The sequence below is a fragment of the Octopus bimaculoides genome, chromosome 1 (genome assembly GCF_046866305.1).
Source record: "Octopus bimaculoides isolate indiv1 chromosome 1, ASM4686630v1, whole genome shotgun sequence".
NCBI classification, from domain to species: Eukaryota; Metazoa; Mollusca; class Cephalopoda; order Octopoda; family Octopodidae; genus Octopus; species Octopus bimaculoides.
The window spans coordinates 109967531-109983144 of record NC_142928.1 but is presented as its reverse complement, the minus strand read 5'-3'; the positions used below and the strand labels follow the sequence as shown (position 1 = coordinate 109983144).

General features: G+C 34.4%; 1 protein-coding gene across 5 annotated transcripts in view; it reads right to left on the bottom strand.

Annotated features, from left to right (window-relative positions):
• LOC106868484 (leucine-rich repeat-containing protein 45) overlaps positions 1-15614 on the bottom strand; it is a 63389-nt gene that overhangs the window by 13403 nt on the left and 34372 nt on the right. For all 5 annotated transcript variants that reach the window (XM_089356030.1, XM_014913772.3, XM_089356039.1 and 2 more), the window contains 4 exons: positions 14131-14266; positions 9572-9649; positions 3228-3339; positions 1057-1127 (listed from right to left, as the gene is read on the bottom strand). In XM_089356030.1, coding sequence (XP_089212156.1) covers positions 1057-1127; positions 3228-3339; positions 9572-9649; positions 14131-14266 — 397 coding nt within the window. The remainder of the gene's footprint in view (positions 1-1056; positions 1128-3227; positions 3340-9571; positions 9650-14130; positions 14267-15614) is intronic.

The following is a 15614-nucleotide window of genomic DNA, read 5'->3' as shown; positions in this document are numbered from 1 at the left end:
CACCAATAATGGGCATTGAATAGAAAAACAACAGGGTAATATAAAAAGTAGTGTTATACAAATTTCCAGTGTTCAAAACTAAAACCTAATTTCTGAATATATATTTTGAATATAATTTGTACAGTTACATAAAAAAAATATTTGACAGAAATGGAATGGCTTTCTTCATGTAAGTACATGAAGTTGACTTATTGGACAAACATAACAGTAGAAGGATGTTCTTGTATTGATTATAAGCAAAAGTGACAAAAACCAACCATTTCCAATAAGGCCAACCAATGCATCTCATATTACATGTGTATTTCAAGAGAATTTCTGCACGTAAAATTATTTTGGAGTAAATGAGTAAAATAAAATAAAATAGCAAAATGAACTTTTGATCAAAACAGCAAAATGGTTCAACACTACAATAGGAACAAGAAACTGAAATCTAGAGAAATAGTCAGAGATGGGATGTCTACAGCTAGTATATCATTAAGACAATTTATCTCTACTTAATATTGTCTTTTAAATCTTGAATGGCCCTCATGTGTCAATGTTTAATTTCATTTGTTTGAGATGAGTGAAAAATAAACCTATAGTAGGTAACATTCCTGAAGGATCTGGCACCTATTTCATAGAGTTGGGTGAACTGGTGTACATAGAATTAAGTGTACCATCCAGTGACATAATTTACCTACAGTGAGTTTGAACACTCAACCTGAGAATTACTAGTCTACTATTTTATCCTGAGACAGTTTACTTCTACACATCATAGATCTTTCCTTTTGAGTTTCTTACCCTCCATTTTCTCTTTCACACACTAAACCACAAGTATGCAAACTCAACATCAAACACACTAATCTTGCTAGAGCCTGCAAAGATCAAGGCACTGCTCCTCCTCCTTGGACTCACTTATTAATAAATATAATGACACTGATACACAATACATAAGGAAGAAAAGCACAAATGGTCATTAAGTCAGAGTGAATAGTGAAGGAGTGAAATGTAGAGGAAAAATGATGACAGTGATGATAATGGTTGTGGTGTAATAGTGATCATGACAATGATGCATACCTCTTTCTTTTGAATTTCTTCGAAGTGTTTGATTTTCTCATTGAATTCATTTCTTTTTTGTTCTAACATATCTGCAGGATAAAATTTATTTAAAAATACAAAGAGTATGAAACAGACTAATTTTTGCTGGGGCAAGTAAAATAGAAAAAGCATCTGTCATATAGGTTAAGTAAATAACTTGTGGTTCAATCAGCTTTACATTTATAAAAAGAATCAGAAAGATCTATAACATGCATGGGCAACCTGTGGCCTGCAGGCTGCATACGGTCCTCAACATGTTGCTGTGTGGCCCTCAATGAGTTTCTAGGTTACTAATTTTTACAAGCAAAAAATTTTTCTCAAATTTTCCAATTATTAACCTTATTGTCTCTCACCTCTTAAACTTGCACTTTACTTTTGCATTTAACTTCATCATCCCTCCTTCCTTCTCTCTCTTGTTGTACAGTGTACATGCTATGCTTTCTCTGTTTTAAAGCATCACTCTCTTTCTAAAACTAAGTCAAAAATTAAGTCAAGACTCACTAATGAGCATTTGCAGCATAACCTAAGAGTAGTGACATCTCAAATTCTACCTAATATTGAAAATATTGGTAAAGAATGTGAATGTCATTGATACAGATAATGAAATTGTTCTTTAATAAAATATCAATGAATTTTCTTTTTATTACCTCAATATTTTAAACTATAATTTATTTACACTAGTAATCATCATTATTATCATTAGAAAATAATGAAAGAGATGCCAGCTCAATGTAAACTTTCATACTAAGACAAATAAAATTAAGAAGAACTGCAAAAAATTCAGTGTAAAGTGGGCAAGTAATATTTCATGCATGTGTGTTTTATCATGCAAACCCCTTCCACTTGAAATTGGTATGATGTGGGGCCCCCAGTTGACGAAAAGTTGCTCATCCCTGATCTAGAATTTTTTCAGACATTCTTTAATTGCTATCACAATAATATATTCAGAGAATACACAGTTAAGTAAAGCTAACTCTGGTGAGAGTGAATTCTGGACTTCAAGTAATATATCCAGCTTTTCACCACCACCACCACCACCACCACCGCCGCCGCCGACGACAACAACAACAAATTGTTTTGTTTTGGTATAAAAGATGGGCTACAGCAAATATTCTGCTCAATACCACAGATTTGCTTGTCAGTTGTTTGACCATAATCAGTTGAGCATATCCCTTAGTGAAGTATATCAACACAGAAACTGGAAAGAAATATTTCCAATTGCAGATATGAACTGTATATAATAATAATAATAATAATGATAATAATAATAATAACAATAATAATAATAATAATAATAAAGAAAACTGCTTATTAATTAGTTTTAATAAAAGCAAACAATTATTCAAGTATACATTATCAAGAAAAATTTTATGAATTCATATATACATATATAATCTTCATTCATCATTAACATTTAATGTCTACCTCCCATGCTTGCATGGGTTGAACAGTTTGACAAGCTGGTAAGTCTGGGGCACACACACACACACACACACACACACACACACACACACACACACACACACACAACACGCTTTCATACAGTTTCCATAAACCAAATTTCACTGTCAATCCAAGGCTCTAGTAGAAATACTTGTATAAGGTATCAGTGGGATCAGAATGCAGTGGGATCAGAATGGAAATCATCACAAGGTTGTGAAGCAAAATTCTTACTGTTCATTTCCCTGCTCTTCACCATCTAACTTGAAGCAATTCAACCTTATCATCAATAACACTGATTTTACTGGACAATTCTTATACCCCAGCTTTGAACTTTTATTTCAATCTTAGACAAATTATTTAACAAAAGCACCAACCAATCGTGGCCATTGCCAACCTCCTCTGGCCCCTGTGCCGGTGGCATGTAAAAAGCACCCACTACACTCACAGAGTGGTTGGCGTTAGGAAGGGCATCCAGCTGTAGAAATACTGCCAGATCAGACTGGGATGCAGCCTCCTGGCTTCCCAGACCCCAGTCAAACTGTCCAACCTATACTAGCATGGAAAACGGACGTTAAACGATGATGATGATGACTGATACATGAAATGACATGTTTAAACATGTCATTAGTAAACATAGTAAACATGTTTAAACATGTTTACTATGTAGTGAGAATATATTGATAATGTGTGAAATTATTAATATCTACCTTTATTTTGAACTTCTTTTAATTCTATTTCTGAATGTAAACAAGCAATATGTTCTTTCAGTTCAAAGACCTGCTCCTGAAGTGCATGGCATTTGGTTTCGGAATCAGATAGCTAAAAGTCAAAATCAAATAACTTCAATTTTCGAGGACTAAAGCAGAAAAGAAGGTGTCAGAATTTCTTAACATAGGAGAAATAGATTAAATATCGATAAAATATGGACAAAGCAAAAAATGATGCTAATTAATAAATCAATTTCTGTTAATGCTGCACAGGATCAATTCTCTGAAGGAAGCAAATTAGATGACTAAATGACGTTAAATAATTTACAGGTACATATTATAATGACCACAAGAGGGATGCCAGTTAAAGATGATTTCTTCAGTAGAGAAATAAAATATATAATGTTTGGTATTTGGTCCAATGCTCTATTGTTTCTGTTAACTTGTCTTGGACCAACAGAATATATTAATAACATTTAGACTAAGACAAAGCAACTGATGCAATAACAATGACCAGTCATGTACTGTGACACTGGGTAAAAACTTTACTTTTATCTTCATGTAATAAAACAAAATGAAGTCAAACTTGACACAGCCCAAACTACCCCAGGCAAAGAAAAATAAAAAAATAAATGATGCTCATCTGTTTAATCCTACAGAAGCCATAGATGAGAGATAAATCTGGATCAGTTTCACTGCACGGCATCTTATGGAAGTATCTACAATAGCTTTTGGCTGACCAAAGCATTGTATTGTGAGTGGAATTGGATTACTAACAAAATTTTTCCACTTTAACTGTTCATATTTTTTTTTTTCTCCGCGTTTTTCTCCTTGTCTCCGTATTCTTTCTGTTGAAGAGCGTAGCTCGAAACGTCAAAGACTTTCCGTATTCCCGAGCGTCATACTAATACATCCTTTTGTTATTTACACCACCTGTCCTCGTCTGTTGTTGTTTTTTCGTACATTCTCCCACATATTTTTGTCTATTTATATTATATTCCTCTATATCTGTCTATTCATATTAAAGGCAGGGGTAAGTGATGAAAAGAATTCTAGCATAGTATTGATTTTGATACGGTTTGTCATAACAACTAACGTGCTTTAGGATCAAGGTGCACAGAAATTGCAAACCTGCTTTAATAATGTAAACATGAAAAAAACTATTAAAATGTTGATGAATAAGGATGATTATGATAATTAGTATAAAAAGGAATTTATAAAGTAGGAACTAAAAAGTGAAATTGATCATAAACATCAGGAACCTCTCTTGGGGTTGTAGATAGTTTCTGTTACCTAGGTGACCAAATTAGCAGTGGTAGAGGATGCTCTGAAAGTATTGTCTCTAGCATAAGAATTAGGTGGAGGACGTTCAGTGAGCTATTACCTCTGTTGGCAACTAAATGTCTCTCTCTCAGAGTGAAAAGTAGACTATATGGTGCTTGTATGCGAATGGCTATACTCCATGGTAGTGAGACATGGGCTCTGAATGCAGAAGACATGTAGACTGGAGAGAAATAAAAGTAGTATGCTCCATTGGGTGTGCAACATCAGTGCGCATGTACAACAAAGTCCAAACGTATTGAGAGAAAAGTTGGGCATAAGAGGAATCAAATGTAGCATGCAAGAGAGAAGACTACATTGGCTTGGATACATGATGCATATGAATGAGGACAGTTGCATAAAGAAGTGCCAAACACTGAAAGCAGATGGTACCCATGGAAGAAGAAAACCCAGGAAGACATGGGATGAAGTGGTAAGGACCAATCTGAGGATGTTGGGCCTCACAGAGGATATGACAATGGACCGAGATGTCTGGTGATATGAAGTTCTTGAGAAGACCTGCCCATGTCAGCAAAACTGAGTTCTAGAAGCACTCTGTGTCTCAGCCACACTTAACAACAAAACCTCTCACACACTCTACTGCAACAAACCAAACAACATCTCTATATCTCTTCTCTTTCTCACATTTCCGCTTCATGCACTATGCTTACCTCTCATTCCCCAACCCTGTCTTCTTGGCCCTGTGTCACTGTATCTTTGCTCTCTGCTAGCCTCCAACCTGTGAGTTCCACTCACATGCCCTGTTACATATGACTATTGAATTGGGTTCATCTTATGATATTGTGTGGTATGTATATGAATATGTGTGCATACATGGATGCATTAAGATTTTGATGCATAATTTTGAAGCTCATTTCTCAAGTGCTCAGACTTCAAGTGTATAATTTACTCCAATATTTCTATATAAACTGTTTGATTTGTTTCTTTTGTGAGATTCAAATATGAATACTGGCTGCTGTTGTTTTCCATCATCAGAGAACACCTCCTCCCTTTAGATGAGTGTGTGTTCATAACGCACATGATTTATTGACAAATAGGATTTTGAGACATTGTGGTGTTTCAACCTCATTGTGTGTGTATCCTCAGTCAAAGGTACCACATAAGACCAATGAATCTAACAAGGACACAAGCTCTTGCTTATAGAAATCAACAAAGAATTTATTTCCTTTTGTGTGCTGATGTTTACCAAACAAATAATAATTCATGGAGTACATGAAGGGTAGCAAGAATCCAAACAATAATGCTTATGTTCATTCTTGATACATTATAGCAGATTTGAACATGAAAATCTCATCAATGTTGTTTTCCATCTCTAGAGAACACCTCCCTTTAATTCATTCCCCCCATGAATTATTATCTGTTTGGTAAATGCCAGGACACATCATCAAAAAGGTCTCCAAACTAGTTCTGTAGCACACCAACAGATGACAGTACACAGTTGTGAGCACAATGTGAGCTAGCAGTGATCTTCATGAGGCAGTGTGCCAAGTGACATTACTGTGTTTACTTCACAAGTTGTGAAATTTGTGTTTTTGTGATCACGTCTTTGCTGTAGTCTGTGATTTTGTTATAGACAGGAACAAAAAGCCAATATGAAATTTTGTGTTAAACTTGGGAAGTCTGCTACTGAGACATTGAACATGCTTTGGCAAGCTTATGGTGATGTGGCAATGGGTCATATACGGTGTTTCAAGTGGCACAGGTGCTTCAAAAGTGGAAAACAATGAGCAATCTGAAAGACCTGCCATGAGCATCACCCCCAGAAATGTGGAGAAAAGTCATCAGCTTGTGCATGAGGATCGTAGGAAGACACTCAATGACATTGCTGATGTTGCTGGTCTGTTATATGGGTCCATGCAGGTAATCCTAATGTCTGAATTAAACATGCAGTGTGTCTCTACCAAGTTTGTCCCCTGCCTGCTGACCACTGAGCAGAAAGAACATCACATGACCCAACCTTCATGTTGAGGACCATCACTGGTGACAAGAATTGGGTCTACGGATATAACTCTGAGACAAAACAACAATCGTCACAATGGAAGAGCCCTTTATCTCTATGACTGAAGAAGGCACAACAGAGTTGCAGCTCAATCAAAAGCATACTCATCATTTGTTTCAAAATCCACAGTATTGTGCATTGAGAATTTATCCCCCAGGGCCAGACCGTCAATCAAGAGTTCTACTGCAACAATTTGAAGTGTTTGAGGGAGGGCATTCAGTGAAAGTGATTGGATCTGGGGAGCGCAAATAATTGGATTCTTCAACAATGACAATGCTCCCTGTCACCAAATCAAGTCATTAATTGAGAATAACCCACATTACACAACCCAAGAATTGGCAGAATGTCTCAACCCATCAAAATCCGTCATTCATGAGCACCTGGTAAAGCTTGGGTACACAAATCGCTACAATGTCCGGGTACCACATGAGTTGAGTGAGAAGAACCTTTTGGATCGCAGTTCCATCTGTGAAAAACTTTATAAACGGAATGAAAACGCACCTTTTTCAAAGCAAATTGTGACAAGTGATGAGAAATGGATTATCTACTGAAATGTTCACAGAAAGCGATCCTGGAGTAAGTGACATGGGCCACCCTTAGCCACCCCAAAAGCAGGTCTTCACCTTAAAAAAGTCTTGCTTAGTGTCTGGTGGGATTGGAAAGGAATTCTGCACTATGAGCTTCTCCCAAGTAATCAGAAAATTAATTCTGAGAAATACTGCACACAATTGGATGAGTTAAAAGCAGCAATTCAAGAGAAACGTCCAGAATTGGCCAACAGGAAGGATGTTGTTTTCCAACATGATAATGCAAGACCGCACGTTTCTTTGGGAGCCAGACAAAAATTGCTGCAGCTCGGCTGGGATGTGTCACCCCACCCTCCATATTCACCAGATCGACCAAAGCTTTGTGATTGAATCTACCTTGTTGCCTGGCCAGGAGGTAGTCAATCTGGCTTATGTGCTCGCCAAACTAAGTGATTAGGTGGCTGGCTGGCTTTTTGAAGTTAGTGTTGCAGATCATGAGATCATTTGCATCACAGAACTCCAGCAGTCTTGTTCCCTCCTCATTTCTAGGTCCCAAACCATGCACTCCCTGGAATCCATGGGGATGCTGTCCAACATGTCCATTGAAGTTACCAACCACAATAACAAAGTCTCTGTCATTTGATGTTGAGGTAGTCTGCAAAAGGACCTCATAGAATTGGTCCTTCTGCTCATCAGTCAGCTCAGAGGAGCATAGGCAGAGATAAATGTAACTGTCAATTTACCAATGATAAGTCTCATCTTAATTACCCTATCACATACTCTGACTACTTCAATTACCTTACCTACCTTCTTTTCTGCTAACATTATGCCTACACCACCTACTCAATCCTTCCTGCCAACCACGAGAATTTGAATCTCTGTCTCTTACCTGTAAAGAATCTAGTTGAGGCTCCCCTAATCTTACTTCCTGCACACTACACACATCATGGTGTCGCTCTAACATTTCAATAATCTCTCCATTCTTTCCTTTCATTATTACTAAGAATCTAATGGAATGACTTTGGTTTAATGAGTTTGCAATAAAACAATAATTACAACATGTACACAGACACATACAAACATTCCATTACACAGAAGTCCAAGAAAGCAAGAATTATAACAAGAAATCTGACACTATCTTGGTCATAATGAATAACTCACTATTCATGGCTTGACTCAATACTTACTTCTGTTGCCTCATCAGTTATAACAATAATTTTATTGAAAAATATAATTCAATAAATTAGCACTTGTTGTTGTTGCTTAGGCCCAAGTCAATTGTAACTGATCAGACCTTATGATCAAAGGTATCACACTAGTGATCATCTCATCTTTTACCAAGGACTACTTCTATTACCAAGGAGACTGTCATTTGATTGAAATTTGGCTACTATTTTTGATGGGTCTAGTGACACATATAAAAAGTAGTTTGTTCTTTCTTGGGATTACATGTGTTGTATGGTGGTTCTAAGCTCTCAGATAGCAATATTTGTAATACCCTTTCTATTCCTAGTTCAAGCATTCCACTTACCTTACAGCTTGGAGCTTTCCTTCTAGCTATTGCAGTTTAGCTCCAGGTTAGATCTAAATGAGCAGAAGATCTATGATCAAAAATATTTCAACCTTGACCATACAATCCTTTTTAACCCTTTAGTATTTAAACCGGCCATATCCAGCCTAAATATGCTATCTGTTTTGTGTTCAAACTTACCAAATCTAGCTTATCACACCTACCCTTCAATGTCATTTTAAAAATATACAGTCACATCATCAAACTTTCGAAGCTACAAAATAATGCAGGATTAATTAAAAACAATATGAATAAAAAAGCATTACATTTAACAGAGTAATATGAATACTAAAGGGTTACAGTATAGTGATTGGTGTTAGGAAGGATATCCAGCTAAAACTGACAACTCAGAGGAAGATATGGTCTCCAACCCACTGGATCCTGTTGAAGCATCCAACTCATGCCAGCATGGAAAGTAGAAATGAAATGATGATGATTATATCTAGGATTACACCAATCCAATGTCTACTTCCAATTTTTTAAAAAGAAGTTTTTATCTTTGACAGAAACTCAGTTGCTATTATAGGTATAACAAACAAACATGTGAATGCTCCTAGTAAGTATTTATTATTGAAAAAACAGTGTTATCAGATAATGCATACTGAGTGAAAAAATTGCTATCAAAAGAGGTAGGCCAAGCAAAATTTGAATGATAGTTACATAAAACCTAAAAAGATTGGTATCTTACAGTTGAGATGATGCAGGATCTTGATGCATTGAGAAATTCAGTATTGCTGACCTACCCTGTCCATACCAATATACAGAATGGACATTAAATATTGACGACGATGGCGATGTGCAGGATGCAAGTAATTAAGCCTTGATTCAGAACTTAAGAAAACTAAGCTTTATTTTGTCAACTAAAAAGGAATAGAAACTTAAACTTCAGCTGAAATATATCACTCACCTTACATTCCAGTTGAATGCTTTTACTGCTGGCTTCACTCAAATCTTTAACTAGGTTTTTTTCTTTGTTACGAAAATCCTGTGAAATATATATATGCACATGCAGATACACACAAACTATAAATGCATGTAATAGTTTAGTTAAAGTTAATGTTTCAATGCAGGGAGAATTAAAAAAAGCTAATTAGAATTAATTACGTGAGGAGGGAAAGTGCTTTAGTGAATATGCTATTATTATTTTAATTATTTTAAGAAGTATGGAAGACAATTCACGATATGTTTCAGTCATATCATGAATTTATTAGTGAAGTATAGCCATTACTGTACTTGCTGAAGCAGTGATGAGTGAAACAATAAATATATGAGAATGTACACTAGTTGATGTAGAAAAATAGAATTGTTTACAAAATAGTTAAGTTACGTTTAACATATCTAAAAGAGGGAATATTAAAAAATTAACTAGCAATGACTATGTGATGGGCAACAAACAATATTAGAAACAATGTTTGCATACTCAATAAAATATTTTCTTAATTTGTTATGAACACATAAATTAGTTTTCAGGCTTAAATCATTTAATAATTAATACATTAAACATTACCAACAACAAAAATAATTTGTTCATTCTGATCAATGACTAAAGATTATTATAATTTGAGAATTTTGAGTTTTTGGAAATTAGAATATAGGTTAAATAAAGTAAGAAAGTAAATAAATAATTAGAAAATAGTTAAATGTAAAAAATGAATGTGTGTCTGTATATATATATATATATATATATATATATATAAAGATGCATACATGTCTGTGCATATATACAAGAATAAGGGAAAATAAAGTATGTAATCTTATTAATTTATGACAATACAGGATTTAGAATTGAAGTGCAAATTTAATAAAATACATCAATGATATATAACTGTTCAAACATCTTTTGTTTGGAATAAAGAAAAGAGATATGAAATGACACAGCCAGAAAACTTAAATTGTTTGGTGTGGAGAGACATAGAGATGTAAAAGCACTAAACTATTGTAATAGTTTAAATACAAAGCATGAACTTAATATATATAGTATTGATATATTCACGTAAGAAATTCATACAGAGATTTAGTATACAAATAAACAACAGATAAATAAAAGAAATATACTAGACATAGAATCCTTTGGGATAGCAACTGTTCAATATTTCTATATAAATATAACCAACCAACTAACCAACTAATTATGTATACAATAATTAATATTTATGTAAGCATATTTATAATTGTGTGTGTGGATGAACTTTTCTACCATCCATTTTCTCCATGCTTGCATAGGTTAGATGGATCTGCTCCAGCACAGCATTTTGTCCTTTGTTGCAGTCCACTGTCATCTTTGTGAGGTTAAATATCTTGATATCAGATTTCACTACTTCTCCCTATGTCTTCCTCAGTTTTCCACTTCCACCAGTTACTTTCATTTATATCATCTGACACTTATTTACCCAATTATCATCTTCCATATCCATACCCTCACAGTTTTAATTCTTGCACACAACTGATTCCTCTTATATTTAGCTTTTCTCACAGTTTATTTGTGTGCTGTCATTCTTGTATATATATTATATATCCTGTAGAGCATGCATGCATGCCTCATTTCATTACAGCCTTCTCACATTCTATGCATTTAGAGCCCATGTTACACTCCTGTTTCTCTACCTTGCAATATTGCACTTTGAATATTTATGACTTCATTTGGAGAGAGGATCCCTACATTGCCAGCTCCCCAAATTTTATCCATCCTATATTCTTGTCCTAGCTACTGGTAATAGAAGCTGTCAACTACATTTAGGGAGTCTTCTGAGTATTTGAAGGAATTAATTTCATAAGTGCTCTTGTTATGATATTCCTGTGAATTCATGAATGAAATATTCCTATCTTTTTTGAACCAGGATACTAGGTCATAGGTATGCAGAATTTTCCATAGACACCAGTTTTAAACTTCTATAATGACCTAAGAAAACTATAATAAATAAAAGGGCATTCAGAATTGATACCTATGGACACCTATTTGCATGCTATTAGCTTTCACCTTACTGACATCACTTCTCTACATAGCTTACCCAGCTGTCACAAGCCAGTTAGCTACACTAAGTTTTCATAGTGACCATTAGACTACAGAAGTGGTAGCTTGTTAAAAGCCTTCTATAGATCACTGAATGTTAGATATAGTGATTATGCACATGTATATTTATTGCCGTAGAGGCAATACAAAGTTACCCCCTGCCTCTCTCTCTCTCTCTTTCTCTCCCTTCCTTCCTCTGAGGTGACCATGTATTACCCTTACAGCAAGATACCTTTTTCTGTTCCTCTATCATAGTTTCACCTCTCACCACCTGGCACAAAGCCATTTCCCCCAACACCACTCCCTCTCTCAGTTGAGGGGTCTTGTAAATTACTTGGTGACCTCATTTGTGCTGTTCCAGTAAAAAGCACTCAGAACACTCTATGAAATGGTTGGCATTAAGAAAGGCATTCAGCTGTAGAGACTATACCAAAGCAGACAGTTGAGCTTGGTGCACTCTTCTAACTTGCCAGCTCCAGTCAAACTATCCAACCAAAACCAATATGGAAAACAGATGTTGAATGACGACAATGGTGATGATGTAAACATAGTTGTATGTAATCTCTCAATCTGAAAAGCCTACGTTAGTTTTGTTTTTTGCTTCTGGTATGAAAGAGAAATTGACAAATATCATTCTGATATATTTTAGAAGTTGATACAGGGTCAAAGACTCAATTGCTCACTGCCACAATTCTAGTTATTTACAGACAGACAAATAGAAAGTATGCATGAAGTTGGTAGAGTAATTAGATAACAGAGAGTTCACTTTACTAAATTGCCTTACATTTACACACTGACAGCTATATTTTCTGTCTGTTTCTTTTACTTAATAACTCTTACTTCTACTATTAGCTTAGCCTCTATCTATGTCTCTCTGTATAAACCAATGTTACTGTTTTAATCTTACTCTTTCATAAACATTATCCTGTGCATAATTTATTTCATAATCAAAGAAACCTGGTCACTTTTTTATAGACTCTATGCTAGTTATCTTGATAAAACTGTAAATAAAACTCTTTAATTACACTAGTGGGTTTCATTGGTCAAGACTGAGAGTGGCTCATATGTGGTTAAAACAGGTTTCCAAGACCAAATGCTATACTTGAAAAACCTAATTACAATTAAACACATCATGTCCTTGACCAAAATATAAAGTAACAGTAGAGAAGATTAGAACTAAATGAAATATTAAAACTGAAAGAAAAGATAAACAAGACTAAGATAAATAACAAAATGCCCAATAGTATTGAATATATAATGTCAAGCTTTATAAAATATATGAGTATATATTCATAAACATGTAAATATATGTGCATATACTCACATCATAAATATAGATAATGTAAAAGCTTGAATATATAAACTCTTTTTTTTTCTGTAAAAGTTGAAGAACTTTTCACAAGATTGATCTTAAGAACAGATAATATATCAAAATAAAAGTATTACTTGCCTGGAAATAAATATATACTTCTAAATTATAGTATCTTATAGGAACATACATTTACAAACTTTAATATTTTTCTGACTAATTTGCTAACAAATGAGGTGAGTTCTGTAATCCATTGGTTTGAAGTACACTGAAAACCTATTGAAGTTTTGGACTTACAGTCAGGCTAGAAAAGACTTTTAAGCCAGATTCATGAGATAATTTGCAAGTGGAATATTAAGAATTGCTGTTGTTTCTTAATTCAAAGTTTATTTTGATCAAGTTTCAAGGCTGAAACAGATAAGACTTTCCTCCCTGGAGCAAAGGCAGGAGAAGTATGCAGTAATATACATTTGAAAAATCCTGGAAGGAATTGTGCCAAATTTTGGCATTGAAAGCTATACCAATGCCAGAACGGGTTGACACTGCAAAGTGCCAAAGATCCCAGCAATGCCATTGTGCTTCAGGATCAGTTACTGCAATAGCCTGGGGCCCACAGCTTTTTAATATGCTGTCAAAGAGCCTGAGAGACCTACACAAAGTGGATGTAGGTGTTTTCAAATCAAAACTGGACCTCTTCCTGTCGAAAGTCCCAGAGGTGCAAATGAGGGTAGCAATAACAAACTGCCTTATTCACCAAATGCCACATATTAGAGGAGGCTCTCAATAATAACAATGTAGCAAAACAGCGGTACCCCAGTATGGCTGCAGCTCTGAGCTGAAACTACAAAAAAAAAACGTAGACTTATATTATTGAAACGAATTTCATTTGTGTCCATTCCTGTTACGAGTATGAAGGATTACATTATCTCATGAGTCTTTTTTTTAAGGTGAAAGTTTGTGATCAGAAGGGGATTAGTTTGTTATTTGTAGCAAGTTGAACCATCATAGAATGTTTCTCACTCATTTACAAGTGTTTTTTGCAGGATTATAATACAACACTGTTGACAACCTACTATCTGTCAATCTTTTGATGAATTCTAGATGAATTTTATAGTGCCATAAATAAAAGTGTAACACCAACACTTACTTCTCTTTCTTGATGTAATTCTTTTTGAAATTGAGCTTTCAAGCCAGAAAGTTGTTCCTGTAACTTCTTTATACATTCTTCTTGACTGGAAGACTTCTCTTTCATAAGAGTTAACTCTGTATCTGTTTGAGTAAACCTTTAAAACAATTTTTGAAAAATTTATAGAGAATTGCATTTATATTTGAATGTAAAAATACAAGAAAATCACTTTCAACAATAACCAAAAATGTAGTAACATACACTAAATAGCCAAGACAGGGTTTAAATAAGTTACATCAAAATACAGAACTTCCCAAATGTCAAAATTTACAACAAGATATCTTAACAAGTTCTACTGAATGAGACGTTTTACCATCAGAAGATTTTGGTAATGCTTAAAGAGCAATGAAATGTAAATTTGTTATAATGGTAATTTATCAGTACATAAGGTCTTGAATGTTTTTTGTATTTATACTTAGTGAGGCAAGTAATAATGGGTCTGTTGTTTATGAAGTAATGCAATGTTTCTGACATTTGGAATAAATCAGTAATTTAAATTCACATAGAGACAAAATGGCATAAAAGACATGAATGTACTTTAGAAACCATGTGTGTGTGTGTGTATTCATATCAATGAATGTAAGTAAACTTTTATTCAAGAAATCCATATGATTACTAATTAAGACGCCTAATTAATGTTAACAGAGTAATAGCTTCAAAAAGATAAATTTGCATGCTCTGTTCTTTTTGTTCAGTGAATAGTGTAAACAAATGCCTTACTTAACTTTCTATCATATTTATTAACTGGGAAATGCAAGTAGAAATAGCAGCCTTAAAGTCATTGCCATTTAACACCAGGTGAATCCTGACGAAACAAACCTATGCCCAAAGTTACAAAAAACAAAAAAATTAATGGGTGTAATATGAGTGAAATATGACGTGATTTCTAGTGGGTTAAGGAGCCATGCAGAGACTTCCTCTGTAGCCATATTGATTCCATATTTTAATTGCAACAAAAATTTGTTTGAAAATGTGTTCAAATTAAAAGTATTGCATTTGGTTTATATATTTCATTTGTAAGAAAACTCACAGTTCCTCTAAATAGCAAGCATGCTCTATAGTCCCCATTTCACAATTGTCACCAAATTAATAGCTGACAATGTGTCTGAGGGAGTGCTATTGTCCAAGTGAAGATCCACTAATGTAGAGCTTCTCTCATTGGCTCTAAATGTATAGAAACAAGACATTTCAATAAATAAGCAGGTGAAATAAAAATTAAATTTAAAAAGAAAGCCTTACTGTTATAGTGTCGAGAAGTTTTCTCAAGTTCATAGAAAGTTTGACTTACAAATGTAATTATCAACTCAAACTCTAACAGAAATATAATAACTTAATTTATTTGTAAATGCAAACGGAAAGTTTAAAAGAAGGTAGGTTACTTTTGATTTCCTAGTATACCTAAAGTTACTTCCCTTGTTTCCTAAATTAAAAAAACAACATCCAAA